Genomic DNA, 15,964 nt, shown 5'->3' with positions numbered 1-15,964 from the left:
GCAATAGGGGAAAATAATGGCGCTTTACTTGTGTGAAGTAAACGCAACATTTTTCAACTTTCTGCTAAGATATATGTGACTTTTTTGCACAAAAATACAGGGATTATGAAATCATGCTAATCCCGCATATTTTGCTTGCTGAAATCGGCAATTTATGCGGCGAAAGTGCGGCGTATTTGAAAAAATGCGACCCCCGCATAAATATGCGGACTTTGGCTGATTATGCATGAAATCAGGCAATCGCATAATCGCGTGTTTCTGGAAGGACTGTTCAACCGGACCAAACAATAGTCTCGAGGCCTGCCGCTGCTCTGAGTGAGTGACAGGAGGCGTTTCTGTGTTCAACTGCGGTGTGCGTGAACTCGCGGTCGGACATAAGAGAGAAAGCGCTCCGGTGTATGGATACTGTAGAAAGTGGTATCTTATAAGCAATCGCTTAGCATAAATGTGCGCTATTCATTAATTGCGAATCAGTCTGAAGTGCTGCTGGACGAGCCCGTAGAGTGTGCAACAGCGCCGCGTTTCCCGCGGTTAGATCAGCACGTTACACTTCAAATGTGCGCATCTTCCACACAGGACAGCAGTCCTGACTGGATTTCTTCCCAAATCGTCCCCCTCTTTCATTTTCGTCTCGTTTTTATTCGTTGACGAAAATTAGAGTAGATTTTAGTCATAGTTTTAGTCATTCAAAACACATTTTTATTTAGTCATCGTCTCGTTTTCGTCCGTGAAAAAATGTCGTCAACGAAATTAACACTGGTGTGGTCCATGAGGGAGAAGAGCACAGCCCTGGACAGCCAGCAAGTCCATCTCTTACTCAGTTTGAGGGTCCAGTATTTTGTCACGATCGGTGGCTGTAAGGAGCGCTCAACAAAAGGAATAGGGAACAAAAACACAACAACATTTACATAGAAGATGCCAGACAAGGCTCTAGGCTTAAATACATGGTGAATGTAATCAAGGTGAACAGAAACAGATGTGTGGAAATTAATTAACAGCCAGGGTATCTAACTAGGAACTGGCAAAATAAGAAAAGAACCGTGAAAACAAAACCAAAACAGACTAGGGATGGCTCGATACCACAATTTTGGCTTCAGTATGGTTCCACAATCTAATACTAATATATCAACATTAAATCGATACCATACAGGGTCTAAATTTTGGCGCGGATATTGCGCATAATTTTACTCATTCTCGCTGGTTTCGCATTTACAAAGCAGGAAATTGTTTAATAAACAAAAAATGTTTATTAGTAAATTAATCAACACAGATTATCACATCAAATCAGTAATTTAAAAACTTTCTTGTGAAGTCATTTCAGCAATACTTTCTCTCCCCCCTTTCAAAATGAATAAATTGCTTTTGGCTTCAAAAGACATTGCGCCTGTACTATATACCCTAGTGAAAAAAAAAGTATACTTTATTGTATTTTAAATATATTCCCATTTTCTATAGTACATTGCGAATATACTAACAAAAAATGTACTCTCTTCAAATATATAAAAAGTATATTAGTATCATATTTTCACATTGCAACTTTTAACACACTTTAAAATAATTGTACTTTAGTATATTTTCTAAAAAATATATTTTAGAAAAATACACTTGAAGTGTAAGTTCAGTTTATTTTTTAAAAGTGTATTTATTTGCACTTTATAAAAATATATTTGAGGTATATTTTAACAGTGTGCTGAAAATGATCATTGTAACAATGCACTGAAAGTATATTTAAAAATACATTATTTAATATCCTGAAGTTGTAGTGTATCTAATGTTAAATTTGAATATATTTTTTAAGTTTACTTCTTCATCCTTGGAATTCATTATATTACTTGTGCTATTTATTTCAGTATGAATGCATTACAAGCCCATTTAGTATATGCAGTGTAGCCTATAATTTCCAAATATGCGTAAATGTTTATTAAGTTTACACTGGCAGAATAATTTTACAATCGTACACACAAATCTATATTAAACAACACACCAGCAGCACAAGTAATGCGAAAAAATATGTCAAGTGGTTAAACTTATCGGAATTCAAATGTCTCTTCAACTTGGTCTGTGACCAATTAGATTTTGTTGCTCACTGCCTTCAGCCAATCAGAGCTGCTGACGTCACGGTCGTCGTCTGAATCCTCTCGCTCAGTCACTCAGGTGAAGTATAATGTCACAATGTATAATTTATTTAATAAAACACTGAAAGCGCAATACGTCGCTCAGTCTTGGGGATTCTGACCAGTTCAATCAAGTGAAATCGCAGCCTGACCGTGATGGCGACGACAACCGGCTAATCTAATGGCCTACGCGATCCTGAAAGAACCGGAGAAAAGTGCTGCTATTGGGAGGTGAGTTATAGTCTACCAGTTAACAAACTTTATTTTATTTTCGTTAACAAACGGAGAGAGATATTTCGGCTTGATATCTCCTTTTTGAGTTTTTGTGTGGTGGTTTATGGCGCATGTTTGTATGCAGCACCAAAACATTCATATGATTGGTCAAATCGGCCCGTATTCTGTATGATATTAAGTGTTTTATGCTTGACTATGTACCGAAAACAATATCAACATGCCATTCTGATACAGTTCCCTGCTGCTAATCCTCATTTACTGTTCAGAAATAGTATTGGTTCAATGTAGGATTTAGACAGACTATTGTAAACGTGAATAAAGAGTTGAACATGCTGTCTTATATCTTTGGTATATTCTGTCAACAGATGCTGTTCTTCACGAGTCTCTGCGGTCATCATTGTGCCATCAGACACAATGAGAAGCTCATCAGAACATGGAATATAATGTGTAATTTGTATTTGTGTATAGAGGGTCACCATGGTCCAATATATATTTTTTTCTTTAATGAAAAACATGGTAAGATTTGCTCTATGTTAAGTTTAAATAAAAACTATTGGATTTGTTAATGAAATATGTCTCTTCATTAGTGATGTTGTTACATTTTATTTAATTTAGTGGCCTTGAAAACAAATGCATTCAGCTTTGGGAAAATGTGTTGAACTGTATTTAAATAGTAGCACAACTGTATTGTGTGAGATTATATAATTCAAAGTATAGTAGTCAACATTTGAAGTGGATCAAAAAAGTTCAGCAAAGTTGTCATAAGAAGAAGGTTTTAGGACACCTTTGATTAAAGGTTTTGATCCGCTTCAAATGTTGACTATATTATACAAAGTATAAGTAATAACAAAGTGTATCGTTATTGACTGCAAAGTGTGTAATGTTTAATATTTGGAATAAGCCAAAGGTACTGAGCATACAGTATATACTATTACCTGTAAAATAATAAATTCATTGTATATTGCTTGTGTTTTCTGAAGACACTCGTAATTATTTTGTAATGTACTTAAATCACAAATAAAGTGTACTTATAACACATATAAAGTGTACTTGTAACACAAAGTGTACTCATAACACAAATAAAGTATACTTATAACACAAATAAAAATATACTTATAACACAAATAAAGTATACTTATAATACAACGTATATTATAACAAAAATATACTTTTAACACAAATAAAGTATACTTATAACACAAATTAAGTACATTTTAATATCACTAATCAAGCATGTAATTAGTCCCTACACAGACATATACTTAAAGTGTACTAAGTATACTTGAAGTTGTTCCAATTTAGCACACAAAAGTATACTAAATATACTTAAAGTTGTATTTTAATACTACTTAATTTCAACTTAAATATACTTAGTACAAAATTAGTTGTTTCAAAATAGCACACTTTAAATATACTAATAATTAGTCTTGCTGCAAGTATACTTAGCATACTTTTTTTTCACTAGGGTAAGCGAGCTGTGCACTGTGATTCAACACTTTTGTAAATGTCTAAATTAGATTGTTTGAATGATGCACTGACCTGTCGATCTTGTATTGCTTAAAGGATAAGCAAGTGACAGATGCTTGGCAAGGTTTGATGGTTCTTCATCATTTTTATGAGCAAAGTAATTCCAAAATTACACGTCTACAGCTCTCATTATTTATTCGTTTTGGGCGTGTTGAGTGAGATTCAACTGATTTATCCATTTGGCTCCTCTATGTTGTGACATTTGCCAGTTTCGCGTCAGTTTGTGTAGCACACTGTCACCTAGCGTGAACTTCGGAACAGTAGCATATACCGAAATGAGCAAAATCATGATATCGTACCATTTGAAATAACATATATATCCATATTTTCCCAGTACTGGTATACTGTGCATCCCTAAAGCAGACTATACATTACAGTATTCACGTGCAACTGTAATAGCCTTATTATCCTGTGAACTCAGAACACCTGTAACCCAATTAACTATTACTGTATTTTTTTCTTATGCAGAACATTTTCCTTTAATTTCTAAAGTGTGCAGCTGTTGGATTTTTGATGGGAAATGGTTTTACCTGAATGTAAGGACTCTTTAGAGCAGTTTGATCAGTGGTGAGGGTACGGGAATTTCCCTCACTTAAGGCATCACTGCTGTTATTAGATGCATGGGAAATCAGTACACTGTCAATGTTACAGAACAGACAATTACATCTAATGTCTAAGAAGATTAATTAATGTGTCATCAATAAGGCCTTACCTTTGCCTGAAGGGTGGCCATGAGAAACATCTTTTCAGTGTTTTTACATCAGAGTCCAGGTTGAGACTTCTTCAAATATTTGAAGGTATAGAGCATACAGTGTAAGATTCTGCTGCATTATCCAGCATTTACCATGATACCAATCAATATGGGAGTAGTTCCTTCACATTTTCTCTATTCATGTTTTAGATTTGTCTAGTTAATTATCACTTACTGGTTTAGCACAGCTGTTTTTTCTTTGGACCTCATTTCATCTGTAGAATAAGGAATAAAATCGCCTTAGATTTAACATACCACAATAAAGTTTTTTTGCACACACACACACACAAATATATATGTTTTTTTAACTTTCATTCTGACCCTCTGTCTGAAATGATCCCTTTTTAAGGTGCAGCTTCTTTAAGTCTTGTCAGTAAACAGGCACTGTTATGATTGGCTAATGTCATTGCATAGGAAACTCACTATTGTACGCGAGTAAGTGTTCTGAAAACATTATCTGTGTAAAACCGTCATTTACAGAGAAAGCATTATGAAATAATTTTCTTATGGTTTGTGATGCAGCTGCTGTCAGATCCAATATTGTTAGCTGCTTCAAATTTAAAAAAAGGTTTCTTTACCAACACTCCATTACACTGTTCCTCATTTACAAAACAAAATGCTCCGAACAAACATATAATCATCTGATACAATCTGGGATGCCATTAAAATAAACCAAACATTTGTTTGTCATGCTGGGAAGTCTGTAGTCCTTGTAAGTCTTAAGCTGGCTTCTGCTGATGAAACTGCAAACTATTCTTCAGTAAAATTTCTTCAGTTTTATTTTTTTAAACTCTGACTCCAGGTCTTCATTCATCATATCTGGTCTTTGGGTCTTTAACTGTAAAATTCCCCTACACTCTCATCTCCGACAGCGAGTTGATACACAAACAGCCTCATTTAATTTGCTCCAGATGAATATTATTGGTGTTACAAGGCTTGGGATTGTGCATATTGCACATAATTTTACTCATTCCCGCAGATTTTTGTTCACCCAAAGTGCGATAATATTAAAAATATCTATATGGCAGTTTTTTCCCCATGGTATCGATGTCAAAATTGTGGGCAGTGAAAATGCTGAGTGGCTGCTGAACAAAAAAGTAACTATTGCTCGATGTTTCGCTCTGGAGGCGGTCATATGCAAATGTGTTTGTGATGTCACAGATATCGCAATATCAAAACAAGCTGTTATTTGGAGCTTGATTAAATAAATTCTTTGTTTAAAACGAGGGGATTGTTTTAAGCTCTGAAAATTGCAGGATTTTCTAATGGTATAAAGACATCTTGTATGTCAAAAGATCAAGGCAAATGTTTCATGCCATGACCCCTTTAAACCAGCTACCATTTCATTTTAATGTATTTTATCTTGTTATTTCTTTTATATATTTTTAATGCATTTTAAATACTGCTGTCTGTTTGAAAAAGTTGGGAGAATTAGGAAGAAAGCATTTGTGATTAGGTTAAAATTTGGTAAATTTGGACAAACCATGGGGAAATTTGAGCTGTGGTGCATGGTTAGATATCTCTGGATTACAGTCAGGACACTTTCCAAAGGGGAAATTTGAACTGTGTTGCATAGATAAGATATCTCCGGAAGGGGGATTAGGGCTGTGTGGCGCAGTTTGAGGTGTCTTGGCAAAAGAGGAGATTGAAACTTTGTTTATCAGTTTGAAGTGCCTTAACAGGTCGCTAGAGAGCAGTCCTGTCGTGTGAGGTTTAGATCCACTCTGACGGCAACAACAACACAAAACTCCCTAAGACTTCCTAGCTCTTCCATCCAGATAGCAAAATTATCTGTTTTACTGTTATTCCTTATGTTTTATCTTTATTATTCTTCTTTATGTAAAGCACTTTGAATTACCATTGTGTATGAAATGTGCTATACAAATAAAATTGCCTTGCCTTGCCTTGCCTTACCATCTGTATCTATCTATCTATAGGCTATATATTCATCCTTACATTGTTTACGTTCTAGATGCAATGCAAAAAGTCAACAAAATCAAAAGCATGTAAAAATTAGCTACAGTTTTCAGAAACATTCAAAATGACAAACATTCAGTAAAACTGCACGTCAAATTCCATTTAAATCTAAATTGTGTGGTTGTTGCTTTCGTCAGGTCAAATGAATTTTCCTGAATCTAAGGACTTTGAAGGAGCAGGTTGCTGAATGCTGGGATGAAGGGATTGTCCCTCACTGAAGGCAACAGTATTCTCAATTGACGCTTAAACATCGCAACGCAAGTTAAATAAACAGAAATTGCTAAGTTTACAAAATATCTAGCATGCATGCGACCTATAAAGATGAAAGCATCAACTTTCTTTTATATGAGGAGTAGCAACATGTAACTTATTTTCAGTGGAATGACATCAAATATTTTGGAATACATAAGGTCAAAATGGAGGACAGGTTATAAACAACGCAAAAATCTACTGTTGTCGGGCAAAGAAAATGTTCACCGCAGACAGACTTCGTTTTAGTTAGCATAAGAACAACGCTAAAACAACACTTACCTCACACACAGCACGGAAAGAAACAACGAAAGCCAATAAGCAGCCTAAGGTATTTGAATAAAGTCAGACCATCTGACCGTGTAACTCACTTTTATCAACAGATCACCAACATGAAAATCGAAACTACAGTTCGACCTTTGACTTAGAAAAACAATAAATAGTTTCAGTTATGGAAATAGTTCCCACCCGTCAGCAGGTGTTTGAACATATCCAATGAAGATCTCAAATCATGAATTTAGCTTTCGTTTTCACAAAAACGCATTGCTTACATGGAGAAAAAGTCCCCAGAAGAGGACGGGTTATTTAACTGCTTATAGTTGGATGACAGAGAATACACACCCAGGACCGGTTAGTATGTTCCCCAAAGCGATGTCTCATTCTCAAACAGAAAAAGCCTAGTACGTACCGTATACCGCCGTATACCTCTCGTGTGTTTCGTCTCATTCAGTTCGTCAGTTCATTGGCTCGGAAATGAAAGTGTAAAGCCCAGATTCCAAACAATGCTTCGAAATCACGCCTTTGATACATACGTCTAACGTTGTTTTACGCTTTAGGCTGTCTCGAGAAATGCGTCTCCCCAGCACGAAAACACAATCAATCATGAGCATTTTTATATAGGCGCTTAAAGTTGATAAACATAGCAAAATAAATAATTCTGGTGTTTGAAAGAGGGGTTTAATAACTTAAAAGGGACCCTTGGAACTGCACATTATATATTATTTCGAAGATAGCTGCGCAGTTTTGAAAAATAAAGGATTCTTCTTACCTTTATGTAGGTGTCTATTATTTTTATACCATGATAGCGTTATTCGTTAACTTCAACTTCTATCTTTGATTGAGGAAAATGTATTTTATTTAAAAGGTTTCATATTTCATGATTTATAAGAATTATGTGTCTCTTAATTCAATTCAATTCAATTCAATTCAATACACTTCATTGTCTCTGGTGCCCACAGACAAACACATACACTAACCAAAAACATACAAATCTATAAACCATGCACACATGCACATTATAGATAATTAAATAATTAGCAGAACAGGGAAGCAGAAAAAGTGGGTGTGACAGGCGAGACACTGTGTTGACTTCCTATTTGTTTCAAAACATTTATTTATTTATCTACAAACAGGTGAAAACTGCACAAAATCAATTAGGAAAAATCTGGTAAAAACTAGGCTGTATATCAGAGAGAGAGAGAGAGAGAGAGAGAGAGAGAGAGTTGTGACTGTTGATACATTTAGAAATCTTTATCAACAAAAATAATGTTAAGAAGAAACAGTTAATCTGTTGTAATGGCATCATCGATCTCAGAGGGAAAGCATAAAGTCTATATTTGTAGTTTATGAAGATATGAAGATGAATATACAGCAGACTTGTCTCTCCTTTGAATCTGACGACTTCTGGTTTATCTTCCACCCGGCAACCGAAATATAATGCAGATAGTGGCTTTATCCTTGATCCCATGGTCAGAAAACTTGTCTGTGTCATTTAGTTGTTTACTGGTGTAGAGTAATCGTAATCCAGACGGGTCTGTGAGGATTAAATGAAAAGTTAAGTTATAGCAATTACACCAGTTAGCGTCATAATGTTTATGATTCAGCTCTATTGCTCCTCATAATCGAACAAAATTGTCAAATCAGAATCACATTTATTGCCAAATACAGTGGTTTACATGTACAAGGGATTTGTTTTGGTGTAGTGCTTGTGCTTAGCAATAAGAGTTAAATACAAGAATAAAACAGCCTAATATTAATAAGAAAAACATTGTGAGGTAAGATAAATGTACACAGTACCTGATGCCTCCTGTGGCAGTCTTTCAGCAAGCTTTTTTTTGAATTCCGCGACTGTCATGTTGTTGAATTCTTCCTCTGAATTTGCGACGTCTATAACTTTCTTCTCGTTTTGCATTCCGACCACAGTCACTTGATATATTCTCCCCATATCTCACAGACACACATAGGCACACGTACTGATGTTAACTGTCAAACTCTTTTTGATTGCATGTGAACGAAACAAGTTTTGAAGGAGTGTCCTTATCAAAGTGAAAGACATTCAAGGTATTGTGGAAAACTCATATATAAACTCATATTCAAATAGCCCTCAGCTGATGTTTATCAGAAAGAGTGTGATTTCTCAGAAGTGCTTCATAAACAGAAAGTAGGACAGCTCGTGATATATCGAAGATAGCTGCGCAGTTCTGAAAAATAAAGGATTCTTCTTACCTTTATGTAGGTGTCTATTATTTTTGTAACCATGATAGCTTTATTCTTTCACTTCAAATTCTGTCTTTGATTGAGGAAAATGTATTTTTCTTAAAAGGTTTCATATTTCATGATTTATCACAGTGATGGTTTCACTTTCTTTTTTATTCTGAACTGAAAGCGAAGGCATTATTTGTTCACTTCGTAAGTAAGATATCAGTCCACTTCCCAACTTTCTCATTCATGCTTGTAGTTCTTCTAGACGAACTGAACAAGGAGCCTTCATCAAGATGCAAGACAACCAAAGCAGTGGACAGTACGACGTTAATGATTCAACGCTGAAATTTGTCAGGCGGAAAGACGACATTAGTAAGTTTTTTTTTTTTTTTTTATGGGTAAATGATCTCTCAGGTTAAAACAATACTCAGAGAAATTAAAACGTGAAACTGGTTTATGAACTTTCAGCTTTAGATGATGACCCCGACGTTCTGAGAGCAGAAATGTCTTGTGGCCATGCTGTGTCCCCACAATCACTAACTGCCTGGTGTCGTAGTTTGCTGGACCAGGTAGGTCAGAAATACTCTATAATAATAATAACAGTAATAATGTAATATTATTATCATCAGTTTAACACGATTTTGCCAAGCATGTGTGTGGATCAATCCTTGTTGGGAATTTTAGAGTCAGGTTTAGGGTGAATCTTAAGGGCTGGGCGAGTTGATTACCTTGTTTGCCTCAGTTTTGTTGGTGTGCACAAACCTGTTAGACAGTACACAGTTAAATCCGAAAGCATTTTAATGTGACCGTGTGCCACCATCTGGCTAAAGAAACCAATCACAAGCTTCTGAGTCTATCTGCTAAATGTCAGCTCTGGGTGAAAGAGTGTTATATGCTCTTGACTAATGGATGGATCTTCAGTCTACAAAAAGACCCTCTTTGAGAAGTGGTCTTTTTCTCTCTAGATGTCTTTTCACGTTACACATTGCCAAACTAAGGCAAACATATTTGATTCTCATGCAATTTTTAACAATTATCAATAACTTGGAGGCAGAACTCGGCATCCAGAAGCCTATCATTCAGTATTTTTCAGTCTAGATTAAAAAAAATCAGTCTTGTACAAGAATGTGCCTGTACATTCAGTATATCATTTTTGTTTTATTCTGTCCTTTTTAACAGGGTCAGTATAAATTTCATTGCCCAGCTATCTTACATGGCACAGTAAAATGTGAAAAGGAGTGGTCATACTTGGAGGTCAGGAAATTGGCAGTGCTTAGTGATTCAGAGCAGGCACATTTTGAAGAAAATATGGCTCTTCTGGCAGCAGCTGAGTACTGCGAGTTCAAATCAGTGAGTATAAATAACATTTCAATACTCTTGTGTATTATATGTCTTCTGGATAATGTGAATTTATTGACAAATAATGTATGATTATGTCTCTCTATATTGTAAGTGTCCAAGCTGTGAGTCCTATGTTGAGCGACAAGACCTGACCAACCTCTGTGTGAAATGCACCATCTGCACAGCTGTAAAAAAGAAGACCTACCAGTTCTGCTGGCAGTGTATGAGGGAATGGAAAGGGCCAGCTGCTGATGCTGTCCGCTGTAGTAATGAAGACTGTATCAACCCAGATGTTGACAAGCTAGCAAAGTGTAATAATATGAGGCTGTCTTATGTGAACAATGTAGAGTGTCCTGCAATTCGTGCCTGCCCAACCTGTGGTCTCCTTTTAGAACACAATGGGTACGCTTGTAAAAATCTTATGTGTAAGCGCTGCAAGGTGGAGTTTTGCTTCCTTTGCCTAAAGCTGAAGAGTATTTGCAATCCAGTCCGTGGGCCTTATGATGTCTGCACAGTTGCACAACGGCAGACTGAAATTCCAGTTTGGAACAGATGATATGTGTTAGAGATATAATCAATCGATGTGGAAGACATGTGACTCGTCTGGCTCTTTAAATTACTACAAGAATATGGTAACACTTTAAAATAAGGTTCATTAGTTAACATGGACTAATAATGAACTGCACTTCTACAGCATTTATTAATCTTTGTTAATGTTAATTTCACCATTTACTAATACATTATTAAATCTTGTTAACATTAATTAAAGAAATGAAAAAAAAAAAAATGAAAATTCTGTCATTTATTACTTACCCTCATGTCGTTCCAAGACCTTCATTAATCTTCAGAACACAAATTAAGATATTTTAGTTGAAATCCGATGGCTCAGTGAGGCCTACATTGGGAGAAATGACACTTCCTCTGTCAAGATCCATAAAGGTACTAAAAACATATTTAAACCAGTTCATGTGAGTACAGTGGTTCAATATTAATATTATAAAGCCACGAGAATATTTTTGGTGTGGCAAAAAAACAAAATAACGTCTTATTTGGTGATGGCCGATTTCAAAACACTGCTTCAGGAAGCTTCGGAGCGTTATGAATCTGTGTCAAATCAGCTGTTCGGAGCGTCAAAGTTACGTGAGTTCAGCCGTTTGGCGGGTTTGAACCGCGATCCGATTCATGATTCGACACACTGATTCATAATGATCTGATGCTTCCTGAAGCAGTGTAAAATATCTTAATTTGTGTTCCAAACATAAACAAAGGTCTTTTGGGTGTGGAACGACAAGAGGGTAAGTAATTAATGACAGAATTTTCATTTTTGGGTGAACTAACCCTTTAATGCATTGTGAACTAATATGAACAAGCAATGAACAATTGTGTTTTCATTAACATATGTTAACAAAGACGTTTAACTAATGAACCTTATTGTAAAGTGTTACCAAGAATATTTTTTAATCGGTTGATTATACTTACAGTATTTTTGACATGATGCACCATTTTCAAATAGACTATTTATACCATGGTTTATTTTCTAAAATGGTATGAACATGTACACCATGAAATAACAATGATTTTAAGTTTAAATAGATTTTCCATCTGAAATATATCAATATGTGATGAACATTTTTAATGTTAATTTAAATTTAAAATTTTAAATTAAATTTGATGCTTTTAAGGTTTAAGGGATCGAACTAACTAAATAAAGACTGTATATTCATAAAGTGCCATATAATGTTGTGTTGATCAAACAATACAAAATAAATTGCAAAGCTAAATCTATTGACTGTGCTACATATAGTTTTGTCATTGTTAAATCTATGTTTTACATTCATGCTATACAGATTAGAGTACTGAATATTTATACCTGCCATTGAAGAGAGGGGAAAGAGGATGATGAAGAGCAGGCTCATTTAGTCAAGTCAAGTCACCTTTATTTATATAGCGCTTTTTACAATGCAGATTGTGTCAAAGCAGCTTTACATTGATAACTGGTATATAATTTTGGCTGCACAGCAGCTCTTAAAGAATAGTGTCAATGCAGGCAGATCAAAGCACTGTTGAATAAATGTCAAGAATACTGTTGAATATCAAATGTGAAATCAAATGTCAAGTGTCCCCAACTAAGCAAGCCAAAGGCGACAGCGGCAAGGAACCCAAACTCCAACAGGTGACATCAGGTGGCAAACAGGTGGCAAATAGGTGTTAAAATGGGGGAAAAAACCTTGATAGAAACCAGGCTTAGTTGGGGGGCCAGTTCTCCTCTGGCGAACAGTGCTTTGTTACGATTCAGGTTCTATCATAAGTCCGATAGGATCGCAACATTCAAAGTATTTATTTCAGTTCCATCCAGCTGAGAATCGTATTCATCACGCCGATATGGACGGTTTGTTGAGGAACTGTGGCACTGGCTGTCGTGTTGATGATGTCTTCACAATGGATGATCTAGTTGACTCGATCTCTGCTGATACTTCAGGGCTGCCTTGTGGTCGTGTCAGGGCGCAGGTCCTCGGTCTCATCTGGATACGGCCCGGATCCGGTTGACTACGGTAAACATCGGGATAAACAGAAAGACTAATATTAGCGTAGATGTCATTCTTTTTCTGATGTAACGAGTACATCTGGTGTTATAGGAAGTGTTCCCGGTTCCGGCTGACCTAATTTATGCAGCCTAATAATCCTTTAACGGATTTGAAAATATAAATTGATAATGTGTTATGTGTATGCCAGGTTAAAGAGATGTTTTTGTTTATTTAAACATCCTGATCGTATAATTGCCTAGTCTCTTTTTATATTATTGGCCTAAATAATCTGACACGGTACACAATGTTGAACGTTATATTGTTGCATTTTTTAGCTGTCTTATTTAAGCATCTAAATATATCCCCGTTTCACAGGCAAGGATTAAGCTAGTTCTAGAATAAAATGTATGTTTGAGCTGTTCTAACTGAAAGCAACATATACTGACATATCTTAAAATGTCACTGCCATTGTTTTGTCTCAATATGCACACCAGTAATGTTTTTTTTTCCCCTAGTGAACGTTTATAAAGCCACTTAAATGCCCTTATTGAACTTATTTAAGGTTTAATAGGCTAAGCCCTGTCTGTGAAACTGGGCCATAATGTTCAAGGTTCACGGTAAAAAAGAAAGGTTAAACCAGGTCAAATTAAATTGCAGATTGATGGTATAATTAAAATATTACAATTTATTGAAATTCTTTTAGTAATGAAAGGACAACAGAATGCAATGTGCTAATTTCAGTCATATTGTCTTTTTCAGATCAATGTATTGTCCTTTCTGTGGCATCCAGTGGCAGACTTTGCCCAGATTTTGCAGTTCATGTGGGCGAGATGTAAGCTTTGTTATAGAGAACGCCCCTAGAACTGCAGGTGATGACCATGTGTCATGTCCGACAGTGCCCAGAGGTAATATTCTCTAACTGAGCTCCATCCATCAAATGATAAAAACTTATAATCTTTTCAGTCTCGTCAATCCTTTTCTCTGTTTTTGATTGTGTGTGTGTTTCAGTGACTGATGCATGTGCCATTCCAGCGAAGTCAGCTTCAGCTGTTCTCCAGTTCATGAAATACAGAGAACTAAAAGAAACTGAAAGGAAATCATTCTCAAAAAGTAAAAAGAAATCAAATAAAACAGTAAAGGTAAGCTAATCTTTTATCAAGTTAATGAAGTTGTCAGACAGAACAGTATTATCATTTGTATTCTGCCTTGTATTCTGCCTTTTCTTTCTGATGGTCTAGATTTCTATTGGGATCATGAGCAAGACCAAGAATGGCTTCAGGCCCTCTACATGTTGATCCCCAGTGGTCATCTGAGCAACTTTTACCAGCTGCTGTGAAAAAACAAAAAGATTTCAACCAAGACATGGAAGATGGAGAATACGTCTTGCTTTATCCAGATGGCTCTCAGATAAAAAAATATCCCTGGGACTGACACACCTTTTACCATTGGACAATACAAAGAGGCCATTGGAAAGGCATATCAAAGGATTACTCTGTACATCAGTACCCTTGAGGATTTGTTGTCAAAGAGTAAGTATTAAAATAGTATGTTTTATATATATTTTATGTGGATTTAAACTAAAAACAAAATAGTTTCTGTACTGGACATTTAATTTGAAATAGAGATTTGACACAATTTTTTTGTGAGGTCATGAAGATGACTCAGTTTCAGAAGATGAGGATGATGATGTTGTTGTTAGGGCGCAACCCAATATGTCACCTCTTTCTGACACAGTGGTAGGTACATCTCAGGAATTTAGGTGTTCAGCATGTCAGTGCTTACAGTACAGCTATAATGCAGTAAAATCTCCTGGACTTGTCAATCATTAGAAATAGCAAAGCATATACAGTGTTAAGGCTGTGAATGAGAAGGTTATAATGTTTACACCTCACAGCTTTGGTCAAGTCCCGAAAGAAGTACACCAGAGCATAGACAGTGGTAAGTGAAATTTCTGCTGACACTTTTTTTTGGTCCCTGTGCCAGCTATATGAATGTATGTTTATTTTTAAAATTACTATAAAGAAAGCATTTTATATTATTTACTACACAATCATAATCTACTAATCTACTGATCTACTAATTTGTTATAGGTCAGCCACAACATCTGCGACATCAACATCCCAGTCATCTAATGAGCAAGTATGTCATATTCTGTAATGTAAATTCACCAGAATTTGTTAATTTTTCTGGTTAATACTATGATTATTATTCTAAGTTCTTATTGTGCTGTGTGGTTTTGTCTGTGCTACAGGCCAAGAGTGCAACAAGACCCAAACATACAACTGAAGGGGTGGATTCTGGAATCCACTGCCGCTTCAATATATATCTTTTAAGTTATTAATCAACATTTATATTTCTGTTAAAATATTTGAATGACTTCTTCAATGTATGTTAAAGCATCTATTTTCCTCTGTACCTCTCACTGAGAGAAAAGAACATGTTATCTGTATGTTTTGGGAAAGTTTCCTGCTCAGAACAGAGCTTAGATCAACTTCAGCCTTGAAGAAGCAGTGAATCATGTGTATCTGTGTATGTGCGTTAAGTGTTCTGTGCAGGTCCCTTTGTACTGGTGGACAACTGGCATTCTGCTTGAGACCAGCAGATGCCACATCATGACCCCAAAAGGGCATCCGGTACCTAAATCCAGGGTCCCCTCATCATCACTGTGACGAAGGGAGATATGCTTCTTACTATCTGTCCACGTGTGGAAAATTTCTAATCTTGTCTATTTTTCTTAGCCAATCAGAATCATCCAACCTGAAGTA

The 15,964-nt window shown here is 35.8% G+C and overlaps 1 protein-coding gene and 2 long non-coding RNA genes across 3 annotated transcripts; 2 read left to right on the top strand and 1 right to left on the bottom strand.

Annotated features, from left to right (window-relative positions):
* Positions 1-4,587: 4,587 nt before the first annotated feature.
* Positions 4,588-7,262, bottom strand: LOC125271497. The gene is made up of 3 exons (XR_007185655.1): positions 7,135-7,262; positions 4,802-4,841; positions 4,588-4,656 (listed from the first exon to the last, which is right to left on the bottom strand). It is a non-coding gene; the product is annotated as an uncharacterized LOC125271497 (long non-coding RNA).
* Positions 7,263-9,534: 2,272 nt separating this feature from the next.
* Positions 9,535-11,403, top strand: wu:fj30f06 (E3 ubiquitin-protein ligase RNF19A). The gene is made up of 4 exons (XM_048195535.1): positions 9,535-9,705; positions 9,802-9,902; positions 10,513-10,683; positions 10,787-11,403. Exons 1-4 carry the CDS (start codon positions 9,627-9,629, stop codon positions 11,228-11,230), a joined length of 795 nt encoding a protein of 264 aa, XP_048051492.1. The 5' UTR covers positions 9,535-9,626; the 3' UTR covers positions 11,231-11,403.
* Positions 11,404-14,862: 3,459 nt separating this feature from the next.
* Positions 14,863-15,482, top strand: LOC125271495. The gene is made up of 3 exons (XR_007185654.1): positions 14,863-15,137; positions 15,290-15,338; positions 15,451-15,482. It is a non-coding gene; the product is annotated as an uncharacterized LOC125271495 (long non-coding RNA).
* Positions 15,483-15,964: the final 482 nt, after the last annotated feature.

This window comes from Megalobrama amblycephala, linkage group LG7 (assembly GCF_018812025.1).
Source record: "Megalobrama amblycephala isolate DHTTF-2021 linkage group LG7, ASM1881202v1, whole genome shotgun sequence".
Classification (NCBI taxonomy): Eukaryota; Metazoa; Chordata; class Actinopteri; order Cypriniformes; family Xenocyprididae; genus Megalobrama; species Megalobrama amblycephala.
Note: the sequence above shows the minus strand (reverse complement) of the source record. Positions and strands in the feature narration are given on the sequence as shown.